Consider the following 22,987-nt stretch of genomic DNA (forward strand, 5'->3'; position numbering starts at 1 on the left):
CGAATTGTGAAAGACCCCAAACCACCCAGACTTCCATCCCCCAAGATATCCATCTTTGCCTTCGCTGGCCCTTTCGCCCGTCCCTGATCCCTCAGAGAGATCCTCTGCGGAGCTACGCCCGCGCCCAGGGTCGCGGAGCCGCGCACCAACACCCTCTCGCCTCGGGACAGTCTTCTGACTCAGCCTCCCAGAGCAAGGCGGGGCGGGGCTCAACCGAGGCGCTCCCCGGCTGCCCGGAGACTGCGCCGGACGCGCCAGCCCTGCGTGATGACGTCAGCGCGCCGCGCGCGCCGAGGGAGGAGCGGGCGCCGGGGGCCGGCTGGCGCGGGGGCTCCGGTAACCCGGGCTGGGCGGGGGAGAGGAAGGGGCGGGGCAGGGAGCCCGCCAGAGTGCGGGGTCGCGGTCCGGACCTGGAGCACGAGCCCTTAGAGACGCTCAGCAGTCGTCGCTTCTCCTAGCAGACCCCGCCCGGCCTGGCGATGGAGTTTCCGGACCTCGGGGCTCACTGTTCGGAGCCGAGCTGTCAGCGCTTGGGTGAGGGGCGGAGCGCGCGGGGGGCGGGGCCCAGCGGAAAGGGACTTTGAACCGCAGGTAGGGAGGGAAGGGTGGGCTCCCAGGCTGGCAATGCCGGGAGGCGGGGCTTGAAGTTGGGGGGAGGTCCGCGGCAGAGGGGGCGTGGCCAAGGAGGTAATGGCTTGGGAAGGGGCGGTGTGTCGCAAATAGGGTGGCGTTTTCCTTCCCGAGTGGAAGGCTTGAGTGAGAGAGAAGGACATCGAGGTCCCGCTGGACCTGCAATCCGACCAACTCTTTGCAGATTTTCTGCCGCTTAAGTGTGATGCCTGCTCAGGCATCTTCTGCGCAGACCATGTGGCCTACGCCCAGCATCACTGTGGATCTGCTTACCAAAAGGTGAGGGGGCGATCCTCGGGGTGAAAGCAGGCAGATGGAGAATGCGTGCAGAATCCCCCAAATGTGTGTCTCACGTTTCTTCTCCCTTTTGTCTTTCTGAGGCTGTCAGTGCTGGGAAACACTGTTTTTTTGAGTGTTTGTGGTGGGTCATATCCAAGTTCTTTCAGGACCAGAGATTTGTTGGACTGGAGTGGGCCACAGACTGACCCTTGCTCCTTGACTACAGGATATCCAGGTACCTGTGTGCCCTCTCTGTAATGTGCCTGTGCCTGTGGCCAGAGGGGAGCCCCCTGACCGTGCTGTGGGAGAGCACATTGACAGAGACTGTCGCTCTGATCCAGCACAGCAAAAACGTAAGGTAAGCATTGTAGGGGTCAGCCACAACCCAGCTGGGACTACGGATGCCTGGAAACCCAAACAGCTAGTCAGAGTCTCAGCAGAGACAACCTTCTCACTTCACCTCAGATCTTCACCAATAAGTGTGAGCGCGCAGGCTGCCGGCAGCGAGAAATGATGAAACTGACCTGTGAACGCTGTAGCCGAAACTTCTGCATCAAGCACCGGCACCCACTGGACCATGATTGCTCTGGGGAGGGGCACCCAACCAGCCGGGCAGGGTAATTGCAGCCAAGTCCTCCACTTGCTTTTGGAAAGCATTCGTTTGGAACTGACTGAAGCTCTGTTGTTACAAATTGGGGAGCTTCAACCCTATTCCTGTCGGCTAGGGGTCTTTTAGCTTCCTTTTCAAGTGCATGTTTTTCCAGAACTCCCCTCCTGACTTCCTGGGTAAGGCTAGTTCTTGGAGACATGCCAAAAATCTCTCTTCCCTACAGACTTGCTGCCATCTCCAGAGCACAAGCTGTGGCTTCTACAAGCACCGTCCTCAGCCCAAGTCGAACCATGCCTTCCTGTCCCTCTCCCAGCAGGTAGGCCTGCCCGTTTCCCTGCTCCCCTTTTCCCCTTCACACCTCTGACCTCCACCTCTTCATTGTCTGTCATAGAGCCACAACCCGATCTCCGTCCTGGACAGCCCCTCCAGTGATTGCTTTGCAGAATGGCCTGGTGAGTTGGGCAGAGGTTGGATGGACAGAAACAAACACACAGAGGGTGAAGTCCAAGGACACTGGTCTTCTTTCTCCCTTTGTAGAGTGAGGATGAAGCTCTGCAGCGGGCCCTGGAAATGTCCCTGGCAGAGACCAAACCCCAGGTTCCAAGGTACCTTACCCTCTTGTGAAAGAGAGCTCAAGCTGTGGGCAAGGGCTTGGTCTGGAGGCAGGTAGGTGGGACCACTCTGACACAATGCAAGATAATCGCTGGCAACTTGGTCTCAAAATTAAGATGAACTATATGATCTTTGACAAGTTATTTAACCCATGGAGCCTTCATTTCCTCTATAAAAAGGGGACAATACTAATACCCACCTTGTAGTGTTGCTATGAAGATTGAGATAATCCTCAGCAGTGCTCGGCACCATGAGGCCGGACACACACAGATCAGATGTTCAAATTTCAGATCTTACCATCATCCAACTTAAAACTGTTTCTCCCTCCCAGTTGTCAGGAGGAAGAAGACCTAGCTTTAGCACAAGCACTGTCAGCCAGTGAGGCAGAATACCAGCGGCAGCAGGTATGAGGCCGGGGTGAAGATGTGTGCTGCAGTGGGAGGGAGGAAGAAGTCAGGGATGGGGGTTCTTCCGAGTGGTGCAGAATGGTGGTTGTTGTTTGGTTTTCAGTATGACTCCAGCCCATGCTGAGCTCTGAAATGAGGGCTGTCCCTCATTTCCTTGACGTTGCACCGTGTCTTCCCCTCCTTCCCCTCTCCTTGCTCCAGGCCCAGAGCCGCAGCTCGAAGCCATCCAACTGCAGCCTGTGCTAGGGCCCTGGGCTTGGGGAGGGAGGTTCACCTGAGGAGGACTGTGGCCCTCACACCTCTAGGGTACACAGGGAGAGGAGGCCCGGAGCAGCCTGGAGGGCAGAGACAAGTGGGAGTGATGTGGAGGTCGCCCTGGGAGCCTCTGGAAGGCCTTGCTAGTGCTCCAGCTGCATGGAAGAGAGCAGCTAGCAACTGTTCCCTGGTTGGGCCCTCAGTGGATGCTGGCCAGGCCCTACTCTCAGCCCCTTCATCATGTCATCTCCCTTATGCTGGAGCCGCCCCGACGTGGAGTGGGCAGGAAGGGGCCTGGAAAAAATAAAGGATCTTGGCAGTTGTTAAAACATACAAGTGGTGTGTTTCTCTCTCCTCTCTAACCTCAAACAGAAAAGCCGTGTCAAGAATGCTCATCTGACTTATGGGTAGAGGCCCACTGCAGTACCCCACCCCACAAAGCCACAGTGATCCTCGCACAGTCCACATTTTTATTTCCCCAAAAGGTGCTTTTCTGAAAGGTCCCTTTCCCTTACTATAGCTAGCACCACACCCCAAGACCAGGATGAAATAAGCCAGGGAAAGGGGATACATCTTATTCCCTTCTGGGTTAGTCTTTGAGAGGGAAGTGGCCAAACTTTTGTCACCGTTCCATGGTCTGAGGCTTAGTGTCTTCAGAGGTTTCTTCCTGTCCCTGCTGCTGCAGCTGCCACATGTCAGCATACACCCCACCTCGGGACAACAGAGCCTCATGCCTGGGGTGAGGAGGAAAGTGTGAGTCCTAACCATCAGTTTTACCCTGAGGGTCCTTGCCGCCAGCCTACAGAGAGGACGGGATGGGAAGGGAGGTCCCCTCCAGAAGCCCCTGGGACTTCACGCCCCCTTTCCTGGAGCCCCCAATTCAGAAGACTTGTCCTTTTGATCTATGTGTCTCTTACCGTCCCCTCTCCATGATGCAGCCATCCTTGATGACGAGGATCTGGTCAGCATTGACCACAGTTGAGAGCCTGAGAAGTCAAAGATCAGTCGCCTACTACCCGACCCAAAGTGGGCCACACCACCAGCCGCCACAGACCTGTAGTCCTGTACCTGTGTGCCACTACGATGGTGGTGCGGTTCGCACAGACTTTGGCCAGAGAAGCCTGGATGGCCCTCTCATTAGATGTATCCAGCGCTGACGTTGCCTATAGAGAGGGTCCGGGTAAAACTGCTCCTGCCACTCAAAACCCTCAATGGAAGGAGGCAGGTTGCTGGCTGAGGTCTCAAGAATACACAAGAGCCTTGTTTGGGCTTGAGAACTGTAAAGTGTGTTTTGTGAGATGTGGATTCATGGTATGTGTTCTAGGTGGGGACAGTGCCCAGCAGGAATGGCTTGAGCATACACAAGGGAGGGAGGGAAGGAGACCCAGGGCGCACCTCATCCAGCAGAATGATGTCCGGAGCCTTGAGGATGGTGCGGGCAATGGCGACGCGCTGCTTCTCCCCGCCGCTCAGCTTCAGTCCCCGCTCGCCCACCTGTGTCCTGTACCCTGTGGATATTACCCACCACACATTTCTTACGTGGAAGAAACAAGAAACAGAGGGAACAGGAGTCAGGGATTAACAGGACAACACCAGGAGGGGAGGGGACTCTCTGCAAAGGAATCTCACCTTCAGGGAAAGCCATAATGGCATCATGGATGCCTGCAGCCTGAGCAGCAGCCTCCACCTCATCATTCCCAGCTGTGACACGGCCATAACGGATATTGTCGGCGATGGTGTCATTAAAGAGGACAGTGTCTTGGGGCACAACTCCAATGTGAGACCGGAGAGAGGCCTGGGTCACCTAGGGCCAAAAGACCACATACTCTGCGTTGTGAGATATCCCCAAGGCCTGGGAGGGATGGTGGGCTGGCCGGAAGCACGTGGGATAAGAGGCTCTGGTAAGAATCCCACCATCGCTGCCCCAAATCCTAGCCGTGTGGGCAAATCACTCCTCTCTGTTTCCCCATCTTCTCTTCCTGCTTCACCAGATTGCTGCAGATGTTTTGTTTTGTTTTTGGATAGAGTCCACTCTGTCACCCAGGCTGGACTGCAGTGGCAAAATCTCGGCTTACTGCAGCCTTGACCTTCTGGCTCATGCAATCTTCCCACCTCAGCTTCCTGAGTAGCTGAGACCACAGGCGCTTGCCACTAAGTCAAGCTAATTTTTAATTTTTTGTTGAGATGGGGTTGCCAGGATATGTTGCCCAGGCTGGTATCAAAATCCTGGACTCAAATGATCCTGCTGCCTTGACCTCCCAAAGTGTTGGGATTACAGGTGTGAGCCACCACACCTGGCTACAGAAGATCTTTGTACCTTTGTTTTTGTTTTTGTTTTGTTTTGCTTTTTGTTTTAAGACAGGGCCTTGCTCTGTCACCCAGGCTGGAGTGCAGTGGCATGATCATAGCTCACTATAGCGCCTCCTGGTGGGACTACATGTGTGTGCCACCATGGCCAGCTTTTTGTATTTTTTGTAGAGAGGGTGTTTTGCCATGTTGCCCAGGCTGGTCTTGAACTCCTGGGCTCAAGTGATCCACCTGCCTCAGCCTCCCAAAGAGCTGGGATTATAGGCATGAGCCACTGCGCCTGGCCCTTTGTAGCTTTTATGGCACCATACAAATCCTTCACAGGACTACTTATGTGATTGTAGGTTATATTGTGCTAGAATGGCCCTGGTTTTTTTGCAAGGGTGACATCTACTCTCTCTGGACACCCAGCCCTTATCATTCCTCCACACATAGACCCCTAAACTACAATATTCTCCTGAGCAACCTTACCTGTGAAATGTCCTGCCCGTCTATTCGGATGCAGCCAGAGCTGATGTCGTAGAAGCGAAACAGCAGGCGCAAAATTGTGCTCTTCCCTGCCCCAGATGGGCCCACCTGTTGCATTGGAAACGGGAAAAATCTCAGGCCCACTGGCTTTTTTTTTTTTTTTTTTTTTTTTTTTTGAGACCGAATCTCACTCTGTCACCCAAGCTGGAGTGCAATAGCGCGATCTCAGCTCACTAGAACCTCCACCTCCCAGGTTCAAGCGATTCTCCTGCCTCAGCTCCCGAGTAGTGGGATTATAGGTGCCCGCCACCACGCCTGGCTAATTTTTGTATTTTTAGTAGAGATGGGGTTTCACCATGTTGGTCAGGCTGGTCTTGAACTCCTAACCTTAGGTGATCTGGCCACCTAAGCCTCCCAAAGTGCTGGGATTACAGGCATGTGCCACCGCACCCAGCCGAGGCCCACTGGCTTTTGAGGTTCCCTCTCCAAGAGGTCACCAGTGTCCATGGAGGCTGCACCATTCAATCCTGTTGCCTATCGTGACTGGGCTCTCTGACTCCACAGCCTGGGTCATGAGCTACCACGGGCACTGAATGAGGGAAGCTTGAGGCATCTGGGCCAAGTGGCTGGGTCTCCTCTCACCAGGGCAAGTGTCTGTCCAGGCATCACAGTGAAAGACACGTCCTGCAGAGTCTCCCGCCTGCAAGGAAGGGTGGGTTGCTCAGCAGGCACCTTCCATCACCAGAGCTGCTGGTAGGCCCTGTCCCTCCCCTGCCCAGGCTTTTTTCCAAAAGCAGGGATTCAGAGCAGTGAGAAGCAGGAAGGCAGTGTGCAAATGAACGGAAAAGCAAAGGAAGCAAAAGGAAGGCCTCACCCATCGGCGTAGCTGAAATGCACGTTCTCAAACTCAATCCGGCCCTTCTGAAAGCGAAGGGGCCCTGCTCCAGGAAGGTCCTTCACCTGGAAGGGCACCACCCATGTGTGCTGAGGTTCTCAACTTTGTATTTTCCAAGCACAAGAAACACCACACAGCTCCTCCCTCCCCAAACCCTACTCCTCTCCCTTCACTCACTTCTGTCACCTCTTTCAGCAAGTCAAACATGTTCTCCATGTCAATGAAGTTGGTCTGGATCATCCTGCAAAAAGGTACTGGTTAGGTCTTCTCTGAGCAGCCAGGAAATAGTAATGTGCCCTGGACAGGTGAGGGCCAGGGCTCAGATTACCTGTAGTAGGTGCCAAACCAATTGAGGGGCATGTACAGCTGGATAATGTAGGTGCCAAAGAGCACATAGTCCCCAACCTGTGGCAATCAAGGAAGCAGAGGATGTCACAGGGGGCCTGCAGGCCACTCTACTTGTGTCACCCTGCCCACTTCCTACCCAAGAGCCTAGTGACCAGACACAGGCCCCAGGCCCCCTTTTCCTTGTGCCCCACTCTCTCATCCAAGATCCTGCCTCACCTGTAGCTTCTGCTCACTGACAAAGTATGCGCAAAGCAGGGAGCCGGCAAGGAGCCCGAGCCCAATCACCAGGTTCTGGGTCTGATTTAGTAAAACCAGTGAAGCGCTCGACTTCCACTCCAAACCCTGAGGGCAATAACACAGGAAGAGGAATGTCCTATACACAATGGCCATCAGTGAGTCCAAACCTGGGCCCAGGCCCCTTCCACCCCAACAATCGACTATTACTCTTGGCCCTGAAAATTCTACCAGGCCAGGACATTATTCTCCGGAGGCCTCAAACTAGCATCCTCACCTGATATTTGATGATGGCTTCTCGATAGCGTTCCACTTCATAACTCTCAGCGTTGTAATACTTCACCTGATGAATTCAAACCAAATTTATTTGGTATGGGCACAGCACATGTCAATCAGGTCATTCCTCCCTACTCTCAATCCTCCATCCTGATTTCAAACATCACACACAAACATCACACCCCTAGCTCTCTGTCAGCCCCAGTGGTCCTAGTCACACTCCTCCACATCTCCATGCCTCACACCGCTGCCACCGGGGCCTCTGTTACCGTCTCGAAGTTTAGCAGAGAGTCCACTGCTCGTGCCCGGGTAGCGTTCTCCTGTGTGTTCATAGCGCGGCGAAACTTGGTTCTCCACTCAGTGACCACAATGGTCAGGGCTGGAGAGTGACAGGATGGGGAGCAGAATAGGACATCATCCCCAAAAGCAGAGACCAAATGTCAATGTCCGCTACCTGCCATGTACACACTAAACCTATGCTCAAGCCCAGAGACCCAGATTCCACAGGGAGGCATCTCTGCAGCCTGCACAAAGCGTCATGTGTAGAAAACGCTTTTGGTAAACAAATGAAAGCAAGCTGCATCTTGTTACACAAACAAGGCTTCCTTGACCTGTATCCACAGCTCAGACTTAACGTGACAAGAATGTCCTTCCCCAGCCCCTCAGCTAGGTTGAGTTAAGGTTTGATTTGACAGAAGAGACCCGCCCATCACATGAGGAGCACTAGGAGCCCATTCAAGTCCACCAATCCACAGCCTCCCATAGGTGGGTCACTTGAGTGGGGGCAGAGCTCATGGCCAAGGGAGTCCCTGGATAGTTCAGGGAGATGGTGTCCCCCAGCAGCACTCACTGAGGTAAAGACTCATGCACAGGAACACAATGAGGCCAAACCAGGCGTTGAAGAACATGCTGAAGTAGATGATGCCAATGATGATGTCGGCCAGCGTGGGGATGACATTGAACACCAGGTAGCTAGGAGGGCAGGTCAAGTGAATAAGAAAGGTTTGGGGGCTTAGACCCAGCAACCCTGCCTCTAGGCATTTCAGGGTAGTGTTTTATTTTCAAGCAACAGACTGGAACCAGTCTTAATTGATTCTACCCTCAAGAGGTGGGTGGCTAAATCAACCATGCTCAAACTACAGAGTTCTCTGTATCAATTACAATGAATGAGGGAGACCTTCAGGCATGGGAGAAAAACATATCTCCATAATGTTCTGTTAATAAGCAACTCTGAGAATGATGGCTATGTCACAATACCATTTGTTTTAGGAAAAACCTCCACAATACCATATTAGTTCTGTGAGTCTGCATATATAATATGTATGTAAAAATGCAAAAAAGCAGAACCCAGCTGGGCACAATGGCTCACAACTGTGATCCCAGCACTTTGGAATGCTAGGTGGGCAGATCACATGATGCCAGGAGTTCGAGGCCATCCTGGCCAACCTGGTGAAACCCCGTCTCTACTAAAAATACAATAATTAGCCAGGCCTGCTGGTGCACATCTGTAATCCCAGCTACTCAGGAGGCTGAGGCAGGAGAATTGCTTGAACCCGGGAGGCAGAGGTTGCAATGAGCAGAGATTATGCCACTGTACTCCAGCCTGGGTGACAGAGCGTGACTCTGTCTCAAAAAAAGAGCAGAACCCAGCATACTAAACAGAGTGGGAAGCTCTGAAGAAGTAAGTGCAGCTCGAAAGAGATTTGCCCTTTGCCTGCATTACCTGAGTTATTAGGAGAGCGTGTATACAATAATCCTATACTTTAAAAAACACCAAGGTGGGAGGGGCAGCTCCTCAGGTGGGGTCTGTTCTCTTCCTCCCACAGGCCCCTATCCCTGCTTCTCCGGCTCCACCCTCCCACATGCCCTTTCCACTGGGGCGGCACCTGAGCAGCCCTGTGACACTGGATGTGCCCCGATCCGCGATCCGCAGCACCTCCCCTGTGCGGCGCCCCAGGTGCCAGCGCAGTGAGAGCTCGTGCAGGTGGGAGAAGATGCGTAGCTCCACCCGCCGAGACGTGAACTGCTGCACCCGGATCCACAGGAAGGTGCGCAGGTTGCTCACGAAGCCTGCAGGGAGCCGGGGGAGGCCTCAGTAGGGCCTGGGAACTGAGGGACGTCAGCCCAGCACCAGGATGTGAAGGGTCTGAGAGCGCGTGAGGGCTAGGGAGGAATGCTGGGAGAGGCGGATGGTGAGGGAATGCCTGTGGGAGGGGCCTATACCTAGCAGGGTGAGGGCGGAGTCTCTCATACCTGTACTGCCAGTGCCACCCCCCTGGAGGAACTTGAGGAAGACGTAGCTGGTAACAGTCCAGGCCAGAGAGCTCCAAGGTGCCTTCTCAGTCAGCAAGTTCACTGTGGAGGAAACGAGTCAGAACCCACTTATGGCACCAAGGACTCTCTTCAGGCAAAATGGCCCCAGGTACCAGCCAGTCTCTTTCTGACCACCCAGCTCTGTCCCACCTCCCTAGGTAAGGACCATCCCAGCCACCAGGCTGATGAAAGACCAGCACACTGAGCTGGCGCTCCTCCTGCTCACCAATATTCCTATAGAATATAGGCACCAACACGTTGAGTGCCCGTTCCAAACCCATGAGCCCCAGGCAGATGAGCACCACCAGCTGCAGAGCTGGACTCCCTCGAGGCCACAGGTAGCCACTCAGGAGGCGGAGCTTCCTGCCAAAATCTCGCCAGGTAGACTGTTGGGCTGCTGACCGAACCTAGGATGGTGAAACAATGTAGGAAGGGAGCTCAGAAATCAAGTAAGTGCACTAGCCAGAAACCCTTTAGGGAAAAACATATGGGGTTACAGCTCCCAGGTATCTCAGACCCACAAGTGATCCTTGATGGGGTCAGAAAAACTAAGTTGCAAACTGAGATTTGGAAAAGAAGCATTTCATTTTGGGGGAAGGAATGATGACAAGGATTGAAATGAAGAGACTCTAGGATTCAGAAACTGAGGTGGGGTCTGGTGCAGTGGCTCATGCCTGTAATCCCAGCACTTTGGGAGGCCGAGGCAGGTGGATCACCTGAGGTCAGGAGTTCAAGACCAGCCTGGCCAACATGGTGAAACCCCGTTCCACTAAAAATATAAAAATTAGCTGGGTACACACCTGTAATCCCAGCTACTTGGGAGGCTGAGGCACGAGAATTGTTTGAACCCAGGAGGCAGAGGGTGCAGCGAGCTGAGATTGCGCCACTACACTCCAGCCTGGGTGATGGAGCAAGATTCCGTCTTAAAAACAAAAAGAGGCCGGGCACGGTGGCTCACGCCTGTAATCCTAGCACTTTGGGAGGCCGAGGCGGGTGGATCACGAGGTCAAGAGATCAAGACCATCCTGGCCAACGTTGTGAAACCCTGTCTCTACTAAAAATACAAAAATTAGCTGGGTTTGGTGTCATGCACCTGTAGTCCCAGCTACTCAGGAGGCTGAGGCAGGAGAATCGCTTGAACCCGGGAGGTGGAGGTTGCAGTGCGCCGAGATCACACCACTGCACTCCAGCCTGGTGACAGAGCAAGACTCCGTCTCCAAAAAAAAAGAAACTGAGGTGTACCTGGCTCCTTTCCACATCTTGGTCCTCTTCATGAACCTGCAATGTATAGGACTGGGGACGAAGTCCAGGGGCCCAGAGACCCAGGACAAACAGCGCTCCAGAGACCACATACCGCAGCACCCACAGGCTAAACTGAACCTAGAATGAAATATAAGTGGAGAGAGTATCTTTGAGGATAAAATTTCATTGTATTACTACTTATAACAGGGCCAGGGACTGGTGTCATGAACACATTCAGCACTTACAGGCTTAAAAAAAAAAAAGCAAAACCACAGTGACTCAGCAAAGACACACCCCACCAGCTGGCTATCAGCTCCCGGCAGGACTCAGCCCCTCCCTTCTCCCTTTGCTTAGAGGCATCCTAAAGCCTGGAAGCCGTGTGACTGGACATGCAGTGCTTTCTCCCAAGCCTGGCCAGCAGAGGCTTCCCCCTCCCCACAGAGTCCCTCACCTGCTGGCCCAAGTCCGCCCTTGCCCACCACCACTGTGGGCTATTCCAAGACACCAGGGCCAAGTTCTCGGCTGCAAACGCCACAGTCCAGAGAAGCAGGAGACCAGGGCTGTGCCTGAACTTGATCCAGATGCCCATTGCCAGACGCTGCCGTGCCTGGCTCCGCTCCACGACAAGCAGCCACAGGCCACAGGCGCCGGCCAGACTCTCCAGCACGGAGGCCAGCAGTAGGTAGCTTGGCAGTGGGGCCCCCCGGGCAGTGCCCACCCGGCCAGCCAGGCCGGCCAGGGGCAGTGCCACCTGAAGTGTGGCCAGAAGCAGCTGCAGCACGTAGGGAGAGACGCGAGGGCCGGCCCCCCAAGACAGCGAATCAGCACCAGCGGGCCGCTCCCGGCGTCTGCAGGGAAGAGCCAGCACCAAGGCCAGAGCTCCCAGCGCCATCCGCGTCGAGGGCACGAGCGTGAAGAAGAAACAGGGACTCAGGCCATCCTGCATCCAGGCCGGACCCACGGGCCCTTCGGCCTCGCAGTAGTTGCCCACAGTCACCATGGCAATGCGTGGACGCCGGCCGAGGCTGCGGGCACTGCGGGACCGGAGGACGGGACTGGTCACTCGGAGAGGGGCGCGGACATCCGGGTGCCTCGGCTCACGTAACCGCTGGGCGCCAAGCTGCGGGGGTCCAGGGAAGGGACGCACGTGGACCAGGCCTCACCGCCCACTCCCCTCGCGCACGCGCCGCCGCCACGCACTCACGCAGGGCACGTACGCCGTCTCAGCCCAGCCCCGCTGGCTCTGTGCCTGGGACCCTTCTGCCAACCGCAGGCCCACGGGAATGCTCGGTGTTGGACTCGCACCGCGCTCCACGGCTGTAGCCCCGCCCACGGGACCGCCCCCAGCCCCTACCCAGGGCTCCCATTGGCCAAATGTCTCCGAAGGGGGAGCCGGGGGAATGGTGCACGCGAGGAATGCAAATTAGAGGCAGAGCCGGCTTGGTCACGTGCTCAGGGCGGGAAATCTGACCACCAGGTCCGGCTGGAAACTTCCACGGAATCGTGGGTCGGGGCTGGAAACAGACCTCCACGGAACCGTGGGTCGGAAGCTGCCCTTCCGCCAGCCGCCTAGCTCAGCGTATCTGAGCGACAGCCTAAACATACTTTCTTCTAGACCCCGACCGAGTCCCCATCCCATTTCTCTTGTTCCCAGGATTCTAGCCGCGCAAGACAAGAAGTCTGGTCAAACTCCCTTTTTATTAAGGGTTATCAAGCTGTACACGTCCCTACCCTGCTCCGCTCCGAGTTCGGGCAGCGCAATTCACCACTCCCCCAAAGCCGACCACGCTGGGTGAGGGGTGGGACAGAGAGTAGGAGCAGTCCCAGCATGCAGTGCAGCAGCCCAAAGCCTCGGGCGAGGCATCGCCCTTCATCCCCCTCCAGGGGACAGCGAGATGCGGGCCAGAGCTCTTTTGCTGGGACATACACAGCCGAGGTCACCCTCCAGCCCGGTCTGTCCCATGTGCAGATGATGGGGGGTATGATAAGCAGCAGTGAGGGCCCAGGAAGACCTCAGTCTCCTGGGGGCCCATCCTAAAAGGTGGAAAGGGCAGCAAAGTATTTCCATCCTGCTCCTATAATTTAGAAACCTTCTTTCTTAGTGTCAAAATATAGCGTTGAGGGGAGCTGGAAGCTAGGGTCTTCACCCTAACGCAAAGCAAAAGCCGAACGGAATGGGAGCAAGCGAACAGAACAGGAGCAAGCAGCACACACAGGCCAGTGATGTGCAGGAAGCGGAGAGAGGTGAGCCGGCTGCAGCACTGGGCGAGAACTGCGGGTGAGGTAAGGGCCACAGCCTGACCTGCTCATCTATTGAGGGGGCTAGGGAAGGTTGCAGGAGTTGAGGGTCCAGGCCCAACCTCCCCCCTCCACAGTTGGCACAGGTTCTCCCTGCTTGGCGGCTTCTATCGTGGGCAGCCCTCTGGGGACTTGCAGGGGTAAGTGTAAAGGTGGCAGTACTGGGGCTGGGCTGGGGACCGGTTTCTAGCACCACACTCTGAGCCAAGGGGGTCCCGGGGATGAGGCTAGAGTCCTGTGTGCCCTCGGTTCCTAGGCCCCAAATTCCTCTCTGGGGCTGTGGCAAGCCCAGTGTTGGCACCTCCCTTGGCCAGGCACAGACACACAAACACCACACACGTGGGGCCAGGCAACACTCAGAGGAGCCGTCCCATGGCAGGCAGACGGGATGGCAGGGCAGCGGTGGCCTCCATCCTGGGCCATAGGAACCCTGCTCAGCCTTGTCTATACCTGTGGAGAGAAAGGGTTGGTAATGGAGATAGTCTTCAGCTACTGTTTGATACCTGCTAGCCCCATAGAAACCTAGAGGTAAAGGGACAGGAAAGGTTGATTCCTGGGGAGGTAACGGAAGGAAAAACCAAGCCCTGCAGAGCAGTTGAGAAAAGAAGGGTTAGTGTATTTTGGAGGGGAGGGTGCAGTATCTCTGTGTGTGGGTGGGGCATACCTTCTTTCCCCTGAAAAGCTGTTACCTCACCCTGGAAGTTACGATTTCTGGCAGTTTTTCCTGGGCTCCGGGGCCCTTACCTTGTGCACCTGAGGGGGTAGCTCATCCTCCGAACCCTCTTCGGGCACGGGCTCAGGGTGCCTTGATGCCGACTGCCCGTCTTCCGCCCACCCTCCAAGAGGCAGCCGAGAGAAATGAGAGGGAGCCCGGGGCACTGTGCCAGGATCTGGAGAGACAAGTAAGAGTAAGCATACTCATAGAAGGAACACAAGAATGAGGAACAGGGCTGGGGGGCTGCTTGGGGGTAAGTCTTTGGGTCTGTTCCCTCAGACCTCTTTCCTCCCCTTGAGAGGCCCTGGAAAAACCACCCTTTCCTGCAGCCTCTGTTTCCTCCTATACCCCCACTAGATACCTGTGATGCCGCCGTAGCGCCTCTGGAAGCCCCCGTGCAGGGCGGTGGTCTCGGGAGCTCCAGGCCGGGGTGCTGCACAGGGATAGCTGGCAGAGCGAGGGATAGACTGGGGGGCCCGGGCGCCCTCTCCCCCTTCATCAGGGGCGCTTTCTCCACTCTCATCACTCTCCCGGCGGTGCCATACATGCCGCTCAGGTTCAGCCTGGGCCTGCTGCTTGTGGAGCTGGAGAAATGGGGGGCTCGTTAGTGGGGGCAGAAGGATGTCCATCTGAAACAGCTGTCCTCCAACCTTGTATCAGTCAGTTCCCGCTTTACCCCTTCCCTGAGAATCCTTGCCTCAGAGCACCTATTATGTTAATAGTGCATAATATACCTCTGATCTTTACAGGTTACATTCACAGCAGATCCCCCGAAGAAGCCTGTGTTGTTATGGCCCTCATATTACCTATTCATTTGATTCAAGAACAAACTGACTGATGGTCTAAGTGCCAGGCACTCTTTTAGGTGTGGGGAGATAGCAGTGAACAAAACAGACAGAAATGCCAGCCCTTGTGAGGCTTATATACTGGTAGAGGGGATATGAAGTAAGCAAATAAATAAGGAAAAGACATGGTATGTCACATGGTGCTAAATGCTATGGAGAAAACTAAGACAGGAAGATTCAGGAGGGTGGGCAAGGGAGCCTTTTACTGAGAGTGATCAGAGAAAGTCTCAGGGAAACGGCAGCTGCAGAAACCCGAGAAGGAGAAGGAGGAGGCCATCTGGATATCCCAGGGAAGTGGATTCTAGGCAGGGGAAACTGCGAGTGTGTGAAGGCCCTGGATGAGAGCACGCTTAGCTAAAAAGGAAATTAAGAAGGTAGATATGGGAGTGGAGGTGGCAGAGCAGGTAAATGGCAGAGAAGGGTTTGGAACCCTGGTCTTGCTTCTCCGCATCTAAACCCTCTACTCTGTTTTTTAGCTGCGCACTCACCTGGTGCATATAGAGGGCATGCAGGCTCATCTCTGTGGACGCGTATTCTGACAGCACCAGGCTCTGCAGCTGTCCTTCCCACACGCTGCTCCCAGAGCTGGCTGTCCTGGCATCCACCCTGTCTCTCCCAGCAGAGACAAACAGCACCTGTGAACTTTTCTGAGACCCACATAAGCTGCTGAGGGCTGCCATGCCCTCCCATCTTGGCCCCCATTTACTCACCCAGAGCCTGTCATGGTGCTGTGAGCCCGGCCTGTGGGCACCTGCCCGGGTTGCAGCGGGGAGAAGGAGCGCAGGGCAGAGGCCACTTCAGCCCTGTGCCTGGAGCCCTGCAGGTCTCTGGGCAGTGGAGGGCCCCGGCAGGATGAGCCAGCTACCACATTTGCAATAAGGCTCAGGGGCTATGAACGAAACGGGTAGGTAGAATTCTTGAGGCAGGAGAAAGGTCTCTGGGGTCCCCTAGTATTCTGTATCTCAAGCCCCAGTGGCACATACTGAAGAGACAGAAGGAAGCCTTCCACCCCATGCCCGGTCCTCAACTCCCAGCTCCTGAAGTCCACTCTGTCCATCATCTCCCAGTCCCCAGGAACACACCTCAGACTCAGATTGTAAGGACTGGATAGACGTAAAGAGGGCATTTTCAGGGAGCAGACCCCCTTGGGCGAGGCTAGCAGCTGCTCCATCCCGCTGAACCTGCTCCTTGAGGAAGCCTAGGAAGGCTGTGCTCTCACGTGGTGGCTGCCAGCCAGGGTTGGTGATGGCAAAGTGCATGAGTGACAACTCTGTCTTTCCATCCTCAGCTTGCTGGTACACTGAGGCCTCTGTCTGCCCAGCAGATAGCCACTGCACAAGGAAGAGCAGAGTAAGCAGGACTGTTCTCTTCCAGGAGCCTTCCTGCACCTTTCCTGTTAGCGGGGAGGCCTTACCCTTGGATTGACAGTGCACTGTCAATCTTTCCCAGGGCCCTGGTGCCCCCCCTAGACCCAGGAGGGGTCGCATGCTGAGCCAGTTACTTGTGTTGTGCCTTTTTGTTTTTTTTTTTTTGAGACGGAGTCTCGCTCTGTTGCCCAGGCTGGAGTGCAGTGGCGCAATCTCGGCTCGTTGCAAGCTCCGCCTCCCAGGTTCACGCCATTCTCCTGCCTCAGCCTCCCGAGTAGCTGGGACTACAGGCGCCCGCTACCACGCCTGGCTAATTTTTTGTATTTTTGGTAGAGGTGGGGTTTCACCATGTTAGCCAGGATGGTCTCAATCTCCTGACCTCGTGATCCACCCGCCTTGGCCTCCCAAAGTGCTGGGATTATAGGCGTGAGGCACTGTGCCCGCCCGTGTTGTGCCTTTCTTAAGGGAGCTTGGCCAAGGGTGCAAATTAGGGCTGAAATCCAGCCCAGGCTCCCAAGCAGTGTGCCCCTGGCATAGGACTGCCTTTGTGTGACTCAGGAGAGGTGTCTTTTTGCGGTTTTCCCAAAGACACTGTATGTTCCAGCATCATCCCCGGCCACCTGGCTCCCTCGTCTCCCAGTACCTGGGGATGACCATGCTGGCGAACATCCATCTGAGCAAAGGAGCAGGTATCTCCCACACCAACGACCTCCACAGTGAAGTTTCGGAAGAAGTCTATAATCTCCAGGGCCCGTGGGCGCAGGCAGAAGATGAGGATGAGGGGTGTGACAATGGGGCTCAGCAACTCTTCCAAAATGAACACCTAAAAGGGCGGGACCAAGGTCACAGGCGAGCAGGAGGGAGCCCAGCCCTCACCACCGAGCTACCAGCCAGTCTCTAGCAGGCCCTAACTCCAACTCCACTCACTGCCTTGTACTGGAAGAGCTGGGCAAACTCGTCCCGGGTCTGCGAGCGGTGGGCATTACCCTGCCAGTGGTCAGGCATGTAGTGGATGTGAGCGAGGATCACGCGGAGCAGCTGCTCAGGGCAGAACACCATGTGCTGGTCCGGGATAAAGGACCTAGTGGGATCAGGATCATGGTGAGATGTATGCCTTTCCCAGGAATGCTAGCCGGCTTGCTCCCGCCTGCGGCCCTGGCCCACCTGCACACGGTCACGGTGACCCCCAGGAGTGTGACGGTGGTCAGCACATGTTCCACAGCCAACACATCTTCGTCATAAATGGTGAGGGCAATAAGCACAGCCAGGATGGAGCCAGCGAAGAAGGCTCCATTCTTGGCCAGCAGTGTCAAAAGAGGTGACAAGAAGCAATTCATGTACTTGGAGGCGGGCTTGTAGCCACGGTTGAGGCGGGACTGCAGCTCGTGCTCCAGCTCGTTGAAGTGGCGGAGGTAGCAGCGGCCATAGAGTGACCAGCAGCGTGCTCCCAGGGCCCCCGGCTCCCGCTTCAGCACCTCAGCATAGCTGAAGAAGGCATACAGGATTTGCCATATGAGGATGAGGGGGCACAGCAGGAAGTTAGCGATGCCAATCCACAGGATGCGGTTGCTGAGGCGCTGGGCCAGCTCTAGCCGTTGCCCCCCACGTTTGTACTCGGCCTTGAGGCTCCATTCATTGAGAAACAGAGAGCCAGGTCCCCAGAAGAGGATCAGCTCAAAGTTGTACTTGAGGCCACGGGTGAAGAAGACAGCTTCCCCGAGCCCAGGCAGGCGGAAGCGCAGAGGCAGGAGGGATTTGTTAACCAGTGCCACCATGTAGTTCTGGAAACGGAGGATGCGGTGGTAGATGTCCAGTTCTGTCAGCTCACGTTTATGGATGCAGATCTGATGCTCCTTCTGTGTCTGCACAATCCGGGCCTGCACTTCCTGCCACGTGCAATACGGAAGGGCAGACTGCAGGGTGGGGTGGGGAAGAGACAAGGTATGGAAGGTGGGGTTGTTGCCTCGACCCCTTTGCCCTATATTAGAAGTGAGGTTCAGGGGTTGTGAGCTTAAGAGACACTTCCTGACTTGTCAATGACAGATAAGGATAACTGATGCCCAGGAACACACCTACACCTCCCAATACGTCTTAGACTATGGGCTAACTGCCCAACTTCCCAGTCTTACCATAGGGATGCGCAGAGCATGCAGGTAGAAGGAGTGGATCTCCCAGTAGCAGCAAATGTTATAGATGAACTTGATAAGCCGGTGGATCCAGAAGACACCAGCAATGACCAGGATGGTGATAAGGGAGCCATTTTCCTGAATCCTGGTGGGGAAAAAGTAGGGGAGGAGAGGTGGCCCTTGAGGAAGGAGTCTTGGCAGAGACGCTGCTATCCTGAAGTATTTTTGCTAGACTGAGCCTGAGTCAGTTCTGGAGTATGAGTTGCTGCCTCAGACTCCACTCTATTACCCACCTGCTAGCAGAACTCAAGACTATGGTGTCCTCTTGACTTGCAGTTCTTACCTGGCACTACAGACTTGAGCAGGCAAAAAGGCGTCTGGCAGAGTGACCTTGACGGGTTCGGTAGGGTGAAGACTGTGGTTCACCATCTTGTTGGCAAATAGGATGTCATAGTCCACGCAGCTGACCAGGAAGGTAGTGAAGGCAACCACAAAGAGAAACTGCCTGGGGAGTTGGGATGAGGGGGTGCAGTCTGAGAGCCAGAGAGGCCCCAGTGAAACCCAGTGGGAAGAGAAGAGTCTGGAGGTGGCAGAACAAGACTGGGAAATGGAAGGGCCTGGAGAACTCCCAGTGGGCCCTCTCTGCTCCTCAGCCCCACAGGACTGTCTCAGGCCCACTGTTTGCTCTTAGCCTCAGCTGCCACGGCTGCAGCCTCCTTTCCTCACCTCATGGTAACCTCAGCCACCACTACTGGACTCTCGAAGGTTTCATCCTGTGGGTCTCTGATCTCCAGTCTCTGATTTCCTTTTGAGGTTGTAGTTAAAAGCCCTTGGGGGAGTTTTCTGATTGAGGGAGGGCTTCCTAACCCCTTCCCCTTTGGCAATGCTATATGGCTTCTCTCTCCCAGGAGGCTCTCTGCCTAGGAGCAGACCATGAAACAGCCAAGGCAGAACAGAGGCTCTTCTCTGTGGCTGGCATCTCTGAGACCTCCTGACTGAACAATGTACGTTCCATTGGAGCGTTGAGATGATCAAGGTCAAGGCCTCTGCATTCTCTTTTTTTTTTGAGACAGTCTCACTCTGTCAGCCAGGCTGGAGTGCAGTGGCACAATCTCGGCTCACTGCAACCTCCACCTCCCAGGTTGAAGCAATTCTTGTGCCTCAGCCTCCTAAGTAGCTTACAGGCGTGTGCCACCACACCCGGCTAATTTTTGTATTTTTAGGGCCTTTCAAAGTGCTGGGATTACAGGCGTGTGCCACCACACCCAGCTAATTTTTGTATTTTTAGAGCCTCCTAAAGTGCTGGGATTACACGTGTGAGCTGCTGTGCCCAACCAAGGCCTGGGTTCTCTTCATGGAAGAGATAAGGCTTGGAAAGCTTGTCTTGTAAGAAAGCTTGGCTGGGCATGATGGCTCATGCCTATAATCCCAGCACTTTGGGAGGTTGAGGCAGGCAGATAACCCGAGGTCAGGAGTTCGAGACCAGCCTGGCCAACTTGGCAAAATCCCATCTCTACTAAAAATACAAAAAAAATTAGCTGGGCATGGTGGTGCATGCCTGTAGTCCCAGCTACTAAGGAGGCTGAGGCAGGAGAATCACTTGAACCTGCGAGGCAGAGGTTGCACCGAGCCAAGACTGCACCACAGCACTCCTGCCTGGGGGACAGAGTGAGACTCACTCCGTCTCAAAAAAAAAGAAAGGTGAAGCTGTAAGTTTTGGTGCCACACCCAGTCCCTGAACTACAAAGGTTTACAGAGTTTTAGCCTAGGACTGAGTTGTACTGGCAGGTTGGGCCAAGAGTGAGTGCAAGGAGAGGAAAGACTAAGATGTATTCTTTCACCACATCATCTGTCCCTTCTTATACTTACATGAGCTCAAAGATCTCCCCAATGAGCATACATGTGAAGCCATTCTTCTGGTGCAGATTATAAACGTATAATTGTTAAGAAAAGGTGGTCAGTAAACAAAGCAGGTAAGAGCACAGACTTTGGTGTCAACACACTCAAGCTTAAGTCCTGGCTCTGTGACTTTCTAGCTGTGTGACTTTACCAAGTTACTTAACCTCTCTAAACTTTTGTCCGTCCATGGTGGTATATTAGGAATAAATAACACTTGTCTCATAGGAGCATTAGGTCTGAGATAATGCATGTAAAGTATTTAACACAGAGCTGACACAGAATGAGTCAAAAGATGTTACTTATTACGATTATTTACATCCCATCAAAAAGGAGGCTCGGCTGGGTGTGGTGGCTCACGCCTGTAACCCTAACACTTTGGGAGGGCGAGGCGGGTGGATCACTTGAGGTCAGGAGTTCGAGACCAGCCTTGCCACATGGTGAAACTCTGTCTCTATGAAAAATACAAAAAATAGCCGGGCATCGTGGCAGGTGCCTGTAATGCCAGCTACGTGGGAGACTGAGGCAGGAGAATCTCTTGAACCCGGGAGGTGGAGGTTGCAGTGTGCTGAGATCGTCCCTGGACTCTAGCAGCAACAGAGACAGACTCCATCTCAAAAAAAAAAAAAAAAAAAAGAGGCTCACCCTTAGAAAGGCTCCTACAAATTAACACCACAAAGTGGACACAGGCACACAGATCTTGGTAAATGTGGGCTATCATTACTTAACGATGATTTCACCAGCCTCTTTCAGCCTCAGAATGAGCTCCATTCCCCCTTCCAGGTATTAGAGTCAAACCTACCCCCACCTCCCACCAGAGACCCGGCTTAGAGAGACATTAAAGGTCAGAGCTCCGACTCAGAAACACAAAGGATATTCGAGAGAAGAAGAGGTCAAGGTTTTCAATATGGTGCCAAGGTGCTGTGGGATAGGAACAGAGATGTCAGAGCCCTGGGAGAACACAAGCCCCTTGCTCTCTCCATGTTCTTCCATCAACTCTCCCTATGGCTGTCATGTCCAAGAACTCACACTTGCTCCCCTCGGCGACGTGCACCAACAGGTCCTCCTCCCCTGGGGGTGAATCACTATAGGAGGCCTCTAGGCGCTGGTATTCAGTGTCAAACTGCGCCATCACCACCGCCCCCTGTCCACCTTGACCACCTGCCAATAAGGAGGAAGAAGAGACCCTGATTCAGTTCCAGCTGCTGCCCTTGGGCTGCCCTGCCTAGTGCCAAAAGGAGAAAGTACCCTTGGGCTTTGTCTCCACTACCAGCCTCCTTGGCTCAGAGGCAGAGGAGTAGTAACACAAGGAAGGCAGTAAGCTCAGGGCTGGGGGAGCCTTAACTCCGGCCAGTCTGGGTGTCTAGTGCTGCCTTCCTGGCCCAAAGCCAGAATCTGTCCCTTTGTTGGGGGCTGTTTCATCTTCTACTTAACGGACAGAAGAGTCCCTCCCCCGCCCATCCTGGGAACCCTGGTCTCCCAAGAGACTAGCAGTTTGGAAGCACTTTGCAAACAAATGTTTGAGAAAAGCACATGGCCCTACCAGCTCCATGGACAGTATGTGCTCCTCTCCAGCCTTCGATGCTCTGCAGCTGCTGGAGAAGATGTCAGGCCCCAGAGAGTGGGGAGTGGGGATAAAAAGGAAGCCAACCCTCCCACCCATCCACACCCCACAAGAGGAGGCCAAGCATGGGGCAGGAAGGCTGCAGTGGGGAAGAAGCACCCTTCCAGCCCAAGACTAGGAGCACTTCCTCTGGCTGTGCTAAACAGGGCCACTCTTCCAACTCCAGGGTCTCAAGAAGTAACTTAGGGACCCCCTGGAGAATGAGTGGGTACAGGCCTGAGGCCAGGGGCCCTGCCCCACCTTAGCCTCAGAAATTACATACTTCTCAGGGTCCACAAAACCCCAAGAGTCTTTCCTGAAGAGGACCTTTCTGGTCAACCCCTTCTCTTACTTCCCTAGCACCAAAGATCCAGCCGGTGAGCAAACCTTCTGGATGGGAAACCTTGACTGGGTCAGTGTAGACCCCCGATCCTAGCTGAATTTGTGGGTTCCCTAGGTCCTGTAAGCTAGACATGGTCGAGGTGGTACTCACCTGTCCGTGCAGCCCCTGGGGGCCGTGGATCTTGGCCCAGCCTGGCCCCGGTGGGATTCCCTGGGCTAGTGAGAGCCCTGCCCCTCAGGGAAGTCACCACTCACAGGGTCAGTGTGGACCAGGGCCCGTGGAGCCCCGGCCGGCTGGGCCTGGGCTCAGGGGTTCCTGCGGATGTTGCGGGGATCGAGTCAGCCTTACAGCTGATAGCCCGGGTGGGCTGGCTTGCCTCCCCACACCCAGCCGCGGCGACCGTGGACCGGAGTCCACCTCGCCCCAGGGTCGCCCGGCCCCAGGCCAAGGGCTGGCAGCTCCCAACAGCGGACAACCTCGCGCGCGGCCCCGGCGCCCGCGCGCGCCCCCGTCTGCGCGCGCCCGCAATCAAAACATTCCGGCTGCGCGCCCCCGCCCCGCCGGCGGCGCCCCTTCCTCCGTTACCCGCCGCGAGCTCACTTAGGGCTCCGCAGGCACCCCTGCGCAAGGCCAGACACGGGGCCTGGGATTCCAATAACCGGTCTCACGTCTCACCTCAGGAACAGCGACCGACGCGGGTGATTCCAGAGGCTCCGCCGGCTCGGCTCGGCCCGGCTCGGCCCGGCTCGGCCCGGCTCGGCTCGGCCCGACCCGGATCGCTAGGCCCGGTGTCTGCCACTCACTGTCACCCGCAGCCAGGCTGGCCAATAAGCACGGGGGGTGGAGACACAACGGCCAATTCTCGGCTTCAGGGACGGGACTAAAGGCTCGAGGCGGGTCTTGGACAGTCAGCAGCCC

The 22,987-nt window shown here is 55.3% G+C and overlaps 3 protein-coding genes across 12 annotated transcripts; 1 reads left to right on the forward strand and 2 right to left on the reverse strand.

Moving 5' to 3' along the window:
- The first annotated feature begins 280 nt into the window (after positions 1–280).
- ZFAND2B (zinc finger AN1-type containing 2B) lies at positions 281–3,126 on the forward strand. 3 transcript variants are annotated; one of them, XM_012499622.2, is made up of 10 exons: positions 281–336; positions 462–534; positions 815–909; positions 1,136–1,267; positions 1,375–1,526; positions 1,743–1,835; positions 1,911–1,971; positions 2,057–2,124; positions 2,463–2,535; positions 2,740–3,126. In XM_012499622.2, the coding sequence occupies exons 2-10, from the start codon at positions 480–482 to the stop codon at positions 2,782–2,784; spliced, it is 774 nt and encodes a 257-aa protein (XP_012355076.2). In that variant the 5' UTR covers positions 281–336; positions 462–479; the 3' UTR covers positions 2,785–3,126. The 3 variants fall into 3 exon arrangements, with proteins under 3 accessions (XP_012355076.2, XP_030658269.1, XP_030658270.1); XM_030802409.1 differs by having other exon boundaries at positions 2,844–3,126; XM_030802410.1 differs by having other exon boundaries at positions 292–336; positions 459–534; positions 2,844–3,126.
- Positions 3,127–3,249: 123 nt separating this feature from the next.
- Positions 3,250–12,199, reverse strand: ABCB6 (ATP binding cassette subfamily B member 6 (Langereis blood group)). 2 transcript variants are annotated; one of them, XR_004027731.1, is made up of 19 exons: positions 11,328–12,199; positions 10,877–11,014; positions 9,861–10,041; positions 9,575–9,676; positions 9,208–9,391; positions 8,172–8,293; positions 7,591–7,700; positions 7,323–7,388; positions 7,028–7,153; positions 6,792–6,868; positions 6,641–6,704; positions 6,443–6,528; positions 6,211–6,268; positions 5,572–5,676; positions 4,423–4,597; positions 4,189–4,301; positions 3,862–4,070; positions 3,711–3,779; positions 3,250–3,527 (listed from the first exon to the last, which is right to left on the reverse strand). XR_004027731.1 is itself a non-coding variant. In XM_003272391.4 (19 exons), the coding sequence occupies exons 1-19, from the start codon at positions 11,874–11,876 to the stop codon at positions 3,416–3,418; spliced, it is 2,532 nt and encodes an 843-aa protein (XP_003272439.1). In that variant the 5' UTR covers positions 11,877–12,199; the 3' UTR covers positions 3,250–3,415. The 2 variants fall into 2 exon arrangements, 1 of the variants encoding a protein (XP_003272439.1); XM_003272391.4 differs by having other exon boundaries at positions 3,862–3,956.
- A 356-nt stretch (positions 12,200–12,555) lies between these two features.
- Positions 12,556–22,951, reverse strand: ATG9A (autophagy related 9A). Of its 7 annotated transcripts, XM_030802401.1 has the most exons (17): positions 22,745–22,837; positions 22,220–22,384; positions 21,667–21,718; positions 21,153–21,284; positions 21,001–21,044; positions 20,097–20,161; positions 18,571–18,732; positions 18,231–18,372; positions 17,266–18,014; positions 17,029–17,182; positions 16,745–16,924; positions 15,817–16,065; positions 15,445–15,623; positions 15,223–15,340; positions 14,251–14,473; positions 13,919–14,064; positions 12,556–13,624 (listed from the first exon to the last, which is right to left on the reverse strand). In XM_030802401.1, exons 4-17 carry the CDS (start codon positions 21,253–21,255, stop codon positions 13,619–13,621), a joined length of 2,520 nt encoding a protein of 839 aa, XP_030658261.1. In that variant the 5' UTR covers positions 21,256–21,284; positions 21,667–21,718; positions 22,220–22,384; positions 22,745–22,837; the 3' UTR covers positions 12,556–13,618. The 7 variants fall into 7 exon arrangements, with proteins under 7 accessions (XP_030658261.1, XP_030658267.1, XP_030658262.1 ...); XM_030802407.1 differs by lacking the exon at positions 21,153–21,284; XM_030802402.1 differs by lacking the exon at positions 22,745–22,837 and having other exon boundaries at positions 21,667–21,715; positions 22,220–22,722.
- Between the last annotated feature and the right edge of the window lie 36 nt (positions 22,952–22,987).

This window comes from Nomascus leucogenys, chromosome 22a, assembly GCF_006542625.1.
Source record: "Nomascus leucogenys isolate Asia chromosome 22a, Asia_NLE_v1, whole genome shotgun sequence".
NCBI lineage: Eukaryota > Metazoa > Chordata > Mammalia > Primates > Hylobatidae > Nomascus > Nomascus leucogenys.

Bases quoted from the DNA above. Each gene is read 5' to 3' on its own strand.
- ZFAND2B (XM_030802409.1), top strand. From the start codon at position 480: ATGGAGTTTCCGGACCTCGGGGCTCACTGTTCGGAGCCGAGCTGTCAG. The intron at 535-814 runs GTGAGGGGCGGA...AACTCTTTGCAG, and splicing joins GCCGAGCTGTCAGCGCTTGG to ATTTTCTGCCGCTTAAGTGT. The intron at 2,536-2,843 runs GTATGAGGCCGG...TCACACCTCTAG, and splicing joins CAGAATACCAGCGGCAGCAG to GGTACACAGGGAGAGGAGGC.
- ABCB6 (XM_003272391.4), bottom strand. From the start codon at position 11,876: ATGGTGACTGTGGGCAACTACTGCGAGGCCGAAGGGCCCGTGGGTCCG. The intron at 9,677-9,860 runs GTGAGCAGGAGG...TTTCCTCCACAG, and splicing joins TATATTCTATAGGAATATTG to TGAACTTGCTGACTGAGAAG. The intron at 3,528-3,710 runs GTAAGAGACACA...TCCTCACCCCAG, and splicing joins TGCATCATGGAGAGGGGACG to GCATGAGGCTCTGTTGTCCC.
- ATG9A (XM_030802404.1), bottom strand. From the start codon at position 21,255: ATGGCGCAGTTTGACACTGAATACCAGCGCCTAGAGGCCTCCTATAGT. The intron at 21,045-21,152 runs GTGAGTTCTTGG...CCTATCCCACAG, and splicing joins CGTCGCCGAGGGGAGCAAGT to CACCTTGGCACCATATTGAA. The intron at 14,065-14,250 runs GTATCTAGTGGG...TTGTCTCTCCAG, and splicing joins GCGCTACGGCGGCATCACAG to ATCCTGGCACAGTGCCCCGG.